Source organism: Equus quagga, chromosome 17, assembly GCF_021613505.1.
Source record: "Equus quagga isolate Etosha38 chromosome 17, UCLA_HA_Equagga_1.0, whole genome shotgun sequence".
NCBI classification, from domain to species: Eukaryota; Metazoa; Chordata; class Mammalia; order Perissodactyla; family Equidae; genus Equus; species Equus quagga.
In genome coordinates, this window is record NC_060283.1 from 7,840,033 (window position 1) to 7,853,575 (window position 13,543).

General features: G+C 54.4%; 1 protein-coding gene across 1 annotated transcript; it reads right to left on the bottom strand.

The window, feature by feature from the left end:
- Nucleotides 1-1,177: 1,177 nt before the first annotated feature.
- On the bottom strand, nt 1,178-10,987 carry STIP1 (stress induced phosphoprotein 1). The gene is made up of 13 exons (XM_046644283.1): nt 10,374-10,987; nt 9,782-9,923; nt 9,492-9,633; nt 8,357-8,525; nt 7,218-7,344; nt 7,023-7,125; nt 6,633-6,753; nt 5,518-5,614; nt 5,253-5,377; nt 2,738-2,774; nt 2,418-2,521; nt 2,060-2,232; nt 1,178-1,660 (listed from the first exon to the last, which is right to left on the bottom strand). Exons 2-13 carry the CDS (start codon nt 9,798-9,800, stop codon nt 1,588-1,590), a joined length of 1,290 nt encoding a protein of 429 aa, XP_046500239.1. The 5' UTR covers nt 9,801-9,923; nt 10,374-10,987; the 3' UTR covers nt 1,178-1,587.
- Nucleotides 10,988-13,543: the final 2,556 nt, after the last annotated feature.

A 13,543-nucleotide genomic window follows, 5' to 3' on the forward strand; every position in this document is an offset into this window, starting at 1 on the left:
GACTGCACACTATGGTGGCCCCAGATCAGCATCATGCAGCCGAGGTGTACGGTACTCACGACGCAGTCGCCTAACGACCACCTCAGAACGCAGGCCCGGCTTTAAGCCACACGTGACTGTGATACAAACCTCCTCCTTTAAGCTCGGGTGACAGCAGGAGCTCTTTATTTTTAATTTGGTTATTTATTTAAAAAAAAAATTTTTTTTTTTGAGAAAGATTAACCCTGAGCTAACATCTGCCAATCCTCCTCTTTTTGCTGAGGAAGACTGGCCCTGAGCTAACACCTGTGCCTATCTTCCTCTACTTTCTACGTGGGACACCTACCACAGCATGGCTTCTTGATAATCAGTGTGCAGGTCTGCACCTGGGATCCGAACACGCAAACCCTGGGCCACCGAGGCGAACATGTGAAATTACCGCTGCACCACGAGGCCGGCCCAGGGAGTTCTTTAAAAACTGAAACGAAGGGCTGGCCCGGTGGTGCAGTGGTTAAATTCACACATTCCACTTATGCAGCCCGGGGTTCACCAGTTCGGATCCCAGGTGAGGACATGGCACTGCTTGTCAAGCCATGCTGTGGCAGGCGTCCCACATATAAAGTAGAGGAAGTTGGGCATGGATGTTAGCTCAGGGCCGGTCTTCCTCAGCAAAAAAGAAGAGGACTGGCAGATATTAGCTCTGGGCTAACCTTCCTCAAAAAAGAAAAGTATTAAAGAAACAAAAACAGCCAACTGAAAGCAACGTTTAGCAGCTGACAGTAGACCTCGTCTCTCTGAGGTAGGAAGCGTTGTCTTGTGAGGGGAACAGTTTCTGGCTCAGGGTGGGAGCCAGCGCTTTCCGGATCTAGCTGGTTGTGTTCTGAGACTGAATGTGGAGAAGTGACCGCTGGGCGCACGTTTCTCCAACCCTCTGCAGTCGGGGCCGCTCTGCGCCCGGAGCCTCCAGGCTCCTCCACTGTCCGTGGAGCGACAGCACCACCTGGTGGCCGCCTGGACAGAGCGGTGGACGCAGACCCAGCTCCATGATAGAAAGGAGGGGAAAACAGAAGTCGGCCTCTGGCTGCTGTCTAGTCAAGCCACTCACACCTCCCCAACGCAGGCGCAGGCGGCGACCCCTGCAGGACAGCCCACTTTAAAGTCTTTTGGCAAAACAAAATGACTCCAGGACATAGCAACGTAGAACCACGCCCGACTGGCTTGTTTTATTGGAGAAGGGGACGTGGAGTTAACACCGTGAAGACAGCTGGGACCTGAGGTTGGAAGAACACCCCCAACACACACATGCCCACTGCCCCAAATAAAAAATAACCAACTATGGGAGAGCAGCCGAGACAGCGCCTGGGGCGGGGAAGGACCCGGAACCGGAACGAGGGCAGCAGGAGACCATGCGTGTGCTGGGAGGGCCCGAGGCGGCGCTGCGCCAGGAGCTGTGCACGAGTCTCTGGCTTGGACGTGAGGAGCCCCGTCTCAACACCGAGGGCGGGCGCTCGCCTTCCCCTGCTCTCCCCTCTGCTCCGTGCTGCCTGCCACGGTCCCAGCTCCTCTTTCCACACCAGGGTGAAGGGAAGGGGGATGACGAGCAAGTCATCACCGAATTGCGATCAGACCCACATCCATCAGCTTCTGGATCTTCTGCGCTATTACAGGATTCTTTAAGTGTCTGTGAAGAAGAGGCAAAGACACTCGAAATGAGACTTGACCCGAACATAGCCTGACACGCTCTGAGAACAGGCCCCCACGCAAACCCCTGCACAGCGCCGACGGGAGGCGGCTGAGGAGTCCCCGCGCCGACGGCCACGGATGGGACCGGACCCGTCCACTGAGCAGCAGGCCCAGACACGGCTTCAAGCCGACACCTTTCTCCCAGCAAAACTGGCCTTCCCAAGTGACCACGGACGCCACCCTGACACACGGATGGAGCCCCTTCACCCACCGGCTGCCCACCTGGAAGTTCTCAGTAAGAACGATGACAAGGTCCCACCCAGACCGATCGCAGCCCGCCCGCGTTCCGTATTCGTTCCCTTCTCTCCTTCAAGGCTGTCTCCCCAGCTCAACTCACTCGCTCAGGGCCTGCGGGTCCTTCTGCATCTGTTCCAGGATGAGCCGCATGGCCGGGTCACTCATTATCTGCTGCACCTCGGGGTCGGCCATGGCCCGTCGCTTCACGTCTTCGGGGCTGTCGTGCCGGTTGTACTGGGCCATCATGCAGCGCTGGTACCCATCTGCAGCCTCCTACATTCCAGCAAAGCCAAAGGGGAGGCGTCAGCACTACCAGGCTCCCTGCTCCAGCAGGCCCCACACGGCAAGGGGATAGAGGAGGGAAGAGACCGACGTAGAAACAGCTGAGAGGGAAGACTCAGTGAACGAGGACTCAGGGGGAAACGGAGGCAGGGGAAGGCCAGGCTGCAGCAGCCCACCTTACAGCTGGAGTCCAGCTCTAGCGCCTTCTGGTAGACATCCATGGCTTTCGTGTAGTCCTTCATTGCTTCCAGGGCAGCGGCTTTCCGTGTGTAACCCTTGACTGCAGAGGGAGACGGAGAGCGGAGATGTCACCCAAAACGCAGCTCCAAAGGCCGCTCCTTCCACCTCTTCGCCTGAACGCCAACATCCCTCATGCCCCCGATGCTAGCTCCTAAACGCTACGGGCCCCAAAGACACACAAGCAAAGGACACGCCATCCTCTCCAATCTTTTGGCCAGAGTCAAGCAGAGGGGAGAGGCGGCGGAAAAGCACTTACTGAAGGTCGGCTCTAGCTGGATACACTCCTCACAGTCCTAGGAAGGAGAGGCAGAAAAGAATCAGGCTCCTCCCTCTCGACGAACTACTGATCATTCGGAACTCCAAATCTTTTTTTTTTTTTAAATTTTTTTCTTTTTCTCCCCAAACTCCCCAGTACATAGTTGCGTATTTTTAGTTGCAGGTCCTTCTAGTTGTGGCATGTGGGACGCCTCCTCACATGGCCTGACAGCGGTGCCATGTCCACGCCCAGGATTCAAACTGGCAAAACCCTGGGCCGCCGAAGCGGAGTGCGTGAACTTAATCACTGGGCCGCGGGGCTGGCCCCAGAACTTCGAATCTTAACTCTTCACCCAGAGCCACTACAGAGAGGTCTACTTGTGCCTCCAGAGCTTCTGTCAACCCCCGCCCGAGTCATTCAACAGCAGGCCCAGCAAAAGGAGGGCCAACGAGCAAGGGAAGTAAAACCACGAGCAATGACAAATCCAGATCACAGCGTAACCCCGCCGCCGACAAGAGGCCCGAACTCTTCACAAGGTGAGGTTATGAAAAACCCCAAAAGGGAAAACTTTTACTTTGGGAAACCGAAGAGGACACAACAACCAGATGAAATGTATGGGCCTTGATACTGACAGCCTTAACACATATTTTTGGGGGCCAGCCCCTGGCCAAGCAGTTAAGTTCACGCGCTCCGCTGTGGCGGCCCAGGGTTTTGCTGGTTCGGATCCTGGGTGCAGACATGACACCACTCATCAAGCCATGCTGAGTTGGCGTCCCACATGCCACAACCAGAGAACCTACAACTGGAATATACAGCTATGTACTGGGGGGCTTTGGGGAGGAGAAGAAAAAAAAAAAAAGACTGGCAACAGATGTTAGCTCAGGTGCCAATCTTTGAAAAAGAACCCAAAAATGTATTTTTGGACAAGTAGGCAATCACTATAGACACACAGCAGGCGGCATACGGCCTGCGCTGGGCCATCATTAGCTGGCTGGAAAGAACCATTGCAGGAGACGCAAGCAAGAGAATATTGAGGTCAAGTGGCAAAATGTACACGATTTCCTTCCACAAATGGTTCAGCAAAAGTGTGTCAAAACTCACTGTTGAATAGAGATGGAGAACACACAGGTCTTGTGTATTTTCGTTTGAAATATATTCAAAAGACAAAATTCTGGGGAAAATGATGCTATGCAGAGTTGTGTGCACACCTGGCCAGAACTCAACTCTGCCCCGCAGCCCTGGAGCAGCGGCGGCTCCACTGCCCTCCGCCCGACGCGCACGAGCGGACAGCGCGGCTCCGCCTCACAGGCCACGGACCATGCTCCCCGTCGCTCTGCAGATGAAACTGCTTCTGACACTACACTTACCGTCCTACCAGCAGCAGTGACGTCTCTAGACCAGACAGACCCAGAACACAGTGGCAACAACCCAAGAAACCATGATGGACTCAGGTGCTGGTGTCTCTAGAAACATCACATTCTGTCACCTTGCCACAAGATGGCCGAGGTTTGTCTCCTAGAGAACTGTCAAAAAATCGCCCATAGAGGCAGAGCGGCTCGTGGTCAAGAGAGCAATGGGGAGCAACTCGTGCAGAGGGTCGGCCAGCCTACCTGACCACATGGACGAAACTAAGAAGAGCAGCCCTGCCCAGCTGAGCTCAACATCCAGGTGCGGGAGGACAGCCACGCTACTGCGCAAAGCAGTCTGGCGGTTCCCGCAGAGAGATTACACACAGAACCACACTACGACCCAGCATCCACTGCTGGACGGAACACCCAAAAGAACGCAAGCTAGAGACTCGAACAGATACCGTACAGCCACGTTCAGAGCAGCAGGATCCGCAACAGCCAGAAGACGCAAACGACCCAACGTCTACCGAGGGCCGAACAGACAAACAAAAGGTGGAAAATACACACAACGGAGCAGCACTCAGCCTTACAAGAGAAGGAAACGCTGACACACGCCACAACATGAAGCGGGAAGATGTTCTACCAAGTGCAATAAGCCAGACACAAAGAACCAATACTGTACGGTTCCACCTATACGAGGTCCCCAGAGCGGCCAAACTAAGACAGAAAGTAAACGGGGATCGCCAGGGGCTGGGGAGCAGAAATGGGGAGTGTCTAAAGGATTCCGAGTTTCCGTTGGAACGTAAGAAAGTTCTGGAGACGGATGGCAGTGATGGCTGCACAACACCATGAAGGTACCTAACGCCATTGAACTGGACACGTACAATGTTAAAAAGGCAAAACAAACGAACACACACGTGAGGAAGGGCAAGAGGGAGGGAAAGCAGCCAGCCATCGGAACGGGGAGAGGATGCACTTTCCCAAATGCCCCCAGCCACTCACGGCCGCGGGCAGACAGCTCCCGAGTCCTGCACGCCTCACTCACGCACAACCACCCTGAGTCTGCAGTCAAGTAAGGACATCAAGCTGACATTGGAAAAACGGGCAGAGACACAGCGCACTGCGTCCGCACAGGTCGCGCGACCCTGCCCCGGGCCCGAGCGCACCTTGAGCGCCAGCGGGAACTCCAGGAGCTTGGTGTAGCAGGCTGCCCGATTGCTGTACAACTTGGCGTCTCTGGGGTTCCGTCTGATGGCTTCTGTGTAATGCTTCATGGCCTGGGGATAGTCCCCTGCATAAAGAAAAGACACACTTCTTAGAAACAGCACACAGCCGCCTGTCCCCCCAGGGCCTATCTCCCTGCAGTCACCCCAGGCCCGCAGGGCACGTCCGCGCCACTCTCGGCGGAAAGTCCCACCATCTGAAAGCTACCTTTCTGGAAACATTCGTTGCCTTTGTTCTTCTCCTCCAGAGCCAGGTCAGGGTTTATGTAGGCGAGCCGCTCCTGCTCCTTCAGGATTTTCTCTGCCTAAGAAAAAAATCATTCTTGAATAGTCATTTAAACTCTCATAAACATAAACGTCGGACAAAAAACCTGATCAGCATTTTAATTTTCAGAGAGTACTGTTGGCAAGACGTAATTTTCATTTTAAGAATTTTATATTCCTCGTTATCAAGGTACACCACGGAATAGAATAAACGACAATGACACATAGGTTCCTCTGCTGTCCAAAAGCAGAGCGTTCCTATGAAAACTTTCACAAGCCGAAATGGCGTAAAGCGAAAACGCTATTTTCTTGTTGAAGGGAAAATGCTTTTTGGATTTATTCTGACAACCCAAAGTACGTACAGTCGTATGTTGCATACCGACGGCCCGGCCAAGGACACACTGCGTCTACCACAGCGGTCCCATAAGACTAACGCCACTCCGCCTGGGTGTGCGGCAGACGACACCACGTGGGGGTGTGTAAGTGCACTTGTGACATTCACATGATGACGAAATCGCCTAACACCGCATTTCTCAGAACGTCTGTCCAGAACTCTGCGGGGCGGTACTGTGCTAACATAGGTCTTCCATAAAAGAGAAGCGGCGGAACACGAACCTTCGAAAAGCAGGGGATACCCGAACGTCGGGTACAAAGATGCACCCTATTGAACATGACGCACGTACAGGCAGCACAATCAACTTTCTGATCAAGCTTTTTGTGACAAAAATCGCCCCCGTACGTTATGTGAGAAACGGCATAATACACAACTCTCTGGTTGCATAGGACAAGAAAAACATCATGTTACCATGAGAACCATGACACTGTTAGCACACTGACCCTCAACATTAACCTACGTGAGGCTGAAACCTTGGCCCATAAAAAAGGATGGCAAAAAAACTGAGTTATTCCCTACATGCTGTCATCATCAAGGAACAAAGGCAACACCACATAAAATGACCCAAGACGCTACTTAAAAACATCTAAGGTTCATTACTAAATGTTAACGACAATAAAAGAAGTCAGAAGCGAGAACCCACGGCCCGCCCTCTCCCTGCCCACCTGCTGGCACTTCTTGAGCACGTCCGGGGTGCGGTGCTCTGCCAGGGACTTGTTGTAGAAATGGATGGCATCCTTGTACTGCTCCTCTTTGAAGTACGAGTTGCCGATTCGAGCGTAAGCTCTGACAAAGACAGGACAAAGAACTTGCTAGGGGCAGAGCAGACCCAGCTCAGCCCTGCAGAGAAACACCACCTGCCACCAGAAGCCACCCCATGCCGTCGCCCGGGCACCGTGGCCGTCCAGCACCCGCGGTCTCTGCTCCTGCGGCCCCCTTCCCAGCCCGCCGTCAACAGGGCAGGTCTGAACCAGCACCCCCGTCCCCACGCAGGGGAACTTAGGTCAGACGGAAGCCTCCACTCCACTCCAGGTATTCCAGAAGCCCGAGCGTACTTGGCAATCTGTCTGTAGTCTTCTCGGTTTTCTCGCCCCACTTCAATGGCCTTCTCACAAAGCTCCCGGCATTTACTGTAGTCGCCCTTTTCGAAGTACACGGCTGCCAGGCAGGACGGGCGAGGAAGAAGAGTCAGCCCTGCCGCTGCCCCAGGCCCGCCCGATACCGCCCCTGCCCCTCGGGCCGCGCCTCACCTGCTTGGTTGGTCAGGTAGGTCATGTTGGTGGGGTCCAGGCCCTTGGCTCTGTCGTAGTGCTTCAAGGCTGTGTCAAAGTCCTTCTTCTTGTAGGCCTCGTTCCCCAGCTCCTTCTCTTTCAGGGCCTAGAAAAGGTGTGGGAGAATGAGCGCGGAGCCCATCGACCCCGGCGGCAGAGCGTGAGGGCCTGTGAGCCGCCACCAGCACTCAAGCGCGTGTGCAGCTGCTGCGTGCACCGACGCGAGCTCTCCACCCACAGGCCTCCTCGCTGACCAGCTACGGAGGCGCAACAGTGAAGGACCAGCCGTGAGAAGGGAAAGCTAAGAGCTTCGTCTCCGCTTCCTCTGAAACTCCCCCTTCCCCGCCTCCTCGCCTGGACCGCTGTCAGAAAGCTGAGGGGAAAGGATGGCCCTGCAACGTGAAGCCACTCCAAAGAGGACAGCATAGTTCTGTCCCAGGGTTTTCTGGGAGAGGCTGCGGCAAGTCTGGTCTCTGTCAGGTGGCGACCTCGGGGTCTCAGTTGTAGGGAACCACAGCAGAGGGGCTGGGGACGGCACTGGGAGAAGGGGCTGCGTGGCGGCAGGAGTCCTCAGCGTCCTCACCGCCACCCACAGTGTCAGGCCCTTTTCCAGCGCTGAGACACGCTCACCAACCAACGCTCACCCCTTCAAAGGTGCTAAATCGGGCGACAACGTGACGGTCTTACTCACAAGGGAATCCACGCCTCCAGCTCTGGAAGACAGTGTTGCTACGTGGACACCTTCCCATTACATGCCACGTCCAACCAGCAAGAGAAGCCTGCGGACTGCCGCAGACAGCACGCGCCCGGCTCCTGGAGGACAGGCTCTCTCCAGGCCTCCTGCCCTGGCCTGTCCAATGCCTCCAGCCGGCTCCACCACAGCGGCCGTGGGGCTACAGAACTGCGGAGTTTCTGAGGTATGTGACTCCTACGGAATCGCTTGTGAAGTGGACCTTTCAGCGTGGTGACCACTCTAATGAATAATAAACTTAGCACATACTAAGCACTCAAAAGACGGTGACAGCCAGCCCCCGTCTAGGGCGGTTCCCACCTGCCAGAGGCAAAGCGACCAGGTGGTTTATGAACGTACGGCAGTGAGGAGAGAACAAACACGCGACCTGTTTCTTATTCTCTGGAAGATCTTCCTCCATCGGCTCTGGCTTGGTCTCCTTTTTAGGAGGCGGCGGTGGCGGAGGGGTCGCAACTTCCTCCTCCTCATCCATGCTGCCCAGATCGACCCCGAGGAGGACGCTCAGGGTGGTCATGATCCGGGGGTCCTGCAGTTTCCTAGGATTGGTAAGAAGAGAACACCAGCAATTACTCTTCCCCATAACTGACCTTAAACCCCACTCAGCGCTCGAGCCCAGCGTGCACCCGGAACGCTGGGGACAAAGCTCCTCCCCAGCAGCAGACTGCCCGATTCTGCACCGTGAGTCACAGGCGGGGAGCACTCCACCCTTCCAACACCCATCTAAAACGACGGAACAGGGGCCGGGTTTATTTCTTGAAGCCAGGAGACAACAGGCTACTTTGCAGCTCAGAAGACAGAAATCTCAGAAAACGTGGAAGAGTTACAGGGCCGCTTCATCGTCGCGCCTCAGGAGCCAGGGGGTTCAGGGGCCACAGACACCAGGACAAGGTTTAGAGACAGCTTTACACCTGACCTTCCTCACAACCTCCAGTTTCCACTCCAGTCTACCCACAGAGACAGCGGGGCCTGCGTGCACGGAAAGGACAGGGCTGGCGCGAGACCACAACCGTAGGAGAGAAGGCCGGCCCCTTGGCCAAGGAGTTAAGTCCACATGCTCCACTTCCGGTGGCCCAGGCTTGCACAGGTTCGGATCCCAAGCACGGACATGGCCCCGCTCATCAGGCCATGCTGAGGTGGCGTCCCAGTCCCACATGCCACAACCAGAGGCGCTCACAGCTAGAACATACAACTATGTACCAGGCGGCTTTGGGAAGAAGAAGAAGAAGAAAAGAAGACTGGCAAGAGATATTAGCTCAGGTGCCACTCTTTGGGAAAAAAAGAATTGTAGCAGAGCAGTGAAGAGGCACGTGAGGGTTAGAATGAACGTTCCAGGTCACTCTGACGGATGCCTCCCCTGACTCTAGAAATACAAACGAACAGCAAACCAAACAACAAACTCCTACTGTTCCTTTGAGAAAAAGCAAGGGCAGAAAGCCTGCAGTCTGAACGAGGGGGGCCGCGCTCGCCCACTTCCAGACGCAGAGCGTGCCGCCTCGACTTACGTGCCCAGGTCGGACGGCTTGCTCCGTAGCTGCTCGATCAGCTCCCGGTAGCTGGGATCCGCCAGCAGCGTCCGGGTCCTGGGGTCGCTCTCCAGCTTCTGGTACAGATTGGGCATGTTGAAAGGGTTCATGAACTTCCTCTCTGTTGCGAACAAAGAGAAGCGCGTCACTAGAAAGTGGGTTCATTCGCGTTACTGTGCCCCCACAGCCTACCTGACGGACACATTGGGGGGCGGGCCTCAAATTTAATCTCATTTAAAAAAAGACAAGCCCGTGCGCACGGGGCCCACCTGCCAACCGCGCCTCCATGTTCTGCAAGCCCTCTTTCAGCTGAGGATTATTTGCTTCGTGTTTTAAACCCTCTTCATAGGTTCGCTTGGCTTCTTCAAATCGGTTTAGGAATTCAAGAGCTGCTGCTTTTCGAGAATAGCCCTTAAATCAACAAGGACAGACACGGAACAAAATAAAGAACACCTAGACGTAATCCACAAGATGAACTCCAAAGAACTTATTTTATGTTTCGGGAACAAAACAGGTATTCATGCGAAGGCCAAACACAAAACAGGAAGAGGGGCAGGAGGCACGGCCCGGAATGATAACCACAGAAGCCAGCCAGCCAGCCAAGACGCACCCCCGCCTTATGAGCAAGCGTCACTTTCCTCTTACTAGTACAAAAAATAAGATGTCTCTCGCATCTGTCGGCGTCTCAGATTCGGCGACATATGCCATTACTCAGAGGACCGTACTCAAACGGGGGGGATGGTGGGTAATAAACTGCCATCAGCAGAGGCAGCCAGCCAGGCAGGAGAGCCCGGTATTGAAGAAGCGGACACCAAAGGGCGCTCCCGGAAGGCCGAAGAGCCCCAGTCGGCCCCAGCTCACCTTGCCCCAGTCAGGCTTCAGGTCCACGGTCTTGCAGCCGTCCTCGTAGGCCTTCTGGTAGTCCCCTTTCTTGGCGTAGGCGGCCGAGCGGTTGCTGTACAGCACGTGGTTCTGCGGGTCTAACTTAATGGCCTCGGAGTAGCAGCGCAGCGCATCGTCGATGTGGCCGGCGCTCAGGGCCTTGTTGCCCTTCTCCTTCAGCTCGTTCACCTGAGCAGAAAAGCAGCCAATGCAGTTTCCAGAATGTGCTCATTCAGTCCCGGCTTTTCAGGTAATGTTCCTTCCACTAGTTATCAGTAAACAGCTTACTTTATAGATCAGAAGAAAGAAATCAGAGACTAATTCATTTACATTTTGCACATTTTTGGGAACAGCCAAGGAGAAAAGAAAAGAAATTAGAAGCCCACACTTTGCCCTCCACCGGCTCCTGCATGGATTAGTAACAACACCAGCCACTCTTCCAGAAGTCTCCACTTTGAGCTAACGAAGCCGCTCAAGGACATACTCATGAGTTCCTTTCACGGGAAAATGAATTCATCTGCTGTATATTTCCAAAGAGTCCAAACGATCAACTGAACACAGGCCTGGTCACTCCTCGCGGGAGGCAGCCACCAGGACGGAAGGGTCCCAAGTGTGCTGACACACGCTCCCGCGCCCGAAAGGCTTTAGGAGACGGCTTCTCCAGGAGCATCCACACGCTCACCCACGAAGAGAGAAGCATCCACTCCCATTTACAGGTGCGGTGGTATGTCACAACTGGTAGATTACTGCTCTGTTCCTTAGCAGGTAAAGGAAAGCCAGCCCCCAAAACCAGTTTTTAGCATGCTTAAACATTAACATACTACAAAGGGGATGGGGAGGATAAAGAAACACTGTGTGTGATTTCATCCTCCATGCTCTCAAACATTCAGAATGAAAGAAGCAGGAACACACCAGAGAGTTTAAAAAAGTGAAGCAGGCCTCAGCCATATCACAACAGGGTCCTAATGAAAGGGGTTTCTCATAACCAGGGATGCCCTACAAGAGAGGGAGGGCCCCACTTCATAGGCAAATACACTTCATGAGACCAAGCCATGTCGTTCAAGTTACTGAACTATTCTCTCTCTCATCCACCCATGCCCCAGGACACTGACACCAGACGACACCCTGTGAAGAGAAATGACTTGGGAACTGTGAAGCACCCAAGTTGGGAACCTCCTCCAACAACCAGAGATCTCAGAGACCACCTCTATGACAGAAAAGGCAGGAGGCGGCCGCCAAACTTAGCAGGCAGAGACAAAAATCTTTGAGCCTAGGGGCTGGCCCCGTGGCCAAGTGGTTAAGTTCGCACGCTCCGCTGCAGGCGGCCCAGTGTTTCATTGGTTCAAATGCTGGGCGTGGACATGGCACTGCTCATCAGACCACGCTGAGGCAGCGTCCCACATGCTACAACTAGAAGGACCCACAACGAAGAATATACAACTATGTAATAGGGGGTTCTGGGGAGAAAAAGGAAAAAACAAAATCTTAAAAAAAAAAAAAAAAATCTTTGAGCCCAGAAAGCGAAAAGTTTAAAAACTCAGCTAGTACCAAGAGGCAGCTGAGAGCAGCTCGGTGAAGTTCTCGCCTATCCTCCAGAACGTCATTCTCCAAACTGAGTACCGAGCTGCAGCAGGTCAGGAACTCATGCCTGCAGGTGACAACCGGCGCTTTAAAACATCAAGCGGAACAGAAAACGCCAGCACGCAGTGCACGTACCAGTAAGCATGGTTTTGGTAAACACGTTATACGCTTGTATGCCCAGACTTGGTCCAGTGCAAAAGGTGTATCACTGTGGGACTTATTTGAAAAGTACTTAGTTCAAAAAAACACAACTTTCGACACTTAAATCTGTCAAACTTGAGTATCTCCTGAAACTGAAATATGGATGCTGGAGTTGAAAATGAAAACTTGAGGTAGACAAGGCCCACGCAGGTGGTAGATTCTAACGCACCTGGAGCAAACGTGTCAGGTCACCTGGAGTAAGATGCCAGGTCGTTTGTACCACCGTCTGGGTAAATGCGCAGTTCTGAGTTCAGGCAAACCTTCATTCAGGGTCTACCTCTTCTATAATGGGCAGTGTGACTCTCCTTAAAAGTATTTTTTTTACTATTTTGAGAACCGTGGGACAAGCCCCTTTCTTAAATTTAACAGAACAACGTGTTTCTCACCTTAGAAATCTTTCTGTTTATCCTACAACCTATTTAATCCCAGATACAACTTATCACAAGATTGTAAAACTTTATTAACCAACAAGTTTCTACTCTATTTTTTTTTTAACTTCGCAAAAAAGTTCCAGAAGTGGCTAAAGGAGCAACCGCTCTACTATAGCAAAAAGTTCTGCTTTATAGATCACGCCCAAAAAACGGAGCCGTTTTCTTGTCCCCACCCCGAGATCAAACCATTCATTACAGCCCAACGACAGCTTCCAACCGAATGAAACCTCTCTAGGCCTTTCACAACCTTCGGGCCGAGGATATAATTAAGCCACTGCGAGTAACCAGCAGCAACTTCAGACTCGGCCCCCCCCAAAAACGCCGAGCGGAGACAAATAACTTGCTTCTTGCTGCCGATCTGCACACCCTCAATTCCCCGCAGCGACCAATCGACCTTGCAAAAGGGGCAGTCCTCAGTCACTCCCGAATCACCCACACGCACGAGACACAAAAATAAAAGAGGAGCCGCGGGAGAGGCCGCCCCTCTATTCGCGAAACCCCAGCGGAGATGGAATCCGTCCCAAGGACTCCGGCTGCAGCCGCCCTCCTGCATCAGCCACACAGGCCACACGCTCCTCCATCGCGGCCTTGCCAGATGCGGGACGGCAGGGTCCCCCGGCCGCCTCCCGGGTCCCCGGCCCCTTCCAGCGTGTCCCCGCATTCCTCCCGGTCAACCGCGGCCCAGTCCGGGGCGGGCCCTTGCCGGCGCTCCCCGATCTCCCAGGGGCGAGTTCCCCGGGGGGACCGCTCCCTCCCGGCTCTCCCGAGGCCCCTCCATCCCTCCCGGCGCCGTCCCCCGCGCAGCACGCAGCCGCCTCCGGGAGGCCTCGGGGCCCGGCCGCGGCCCTCTCCCCACCCCGGGGCTCCTCGCGGGCCCGGAGCCGACGGGCGCCCCCGCGGCCGGGCCCCGCCAGCCCGCCCACCCGCCGCCGCCGC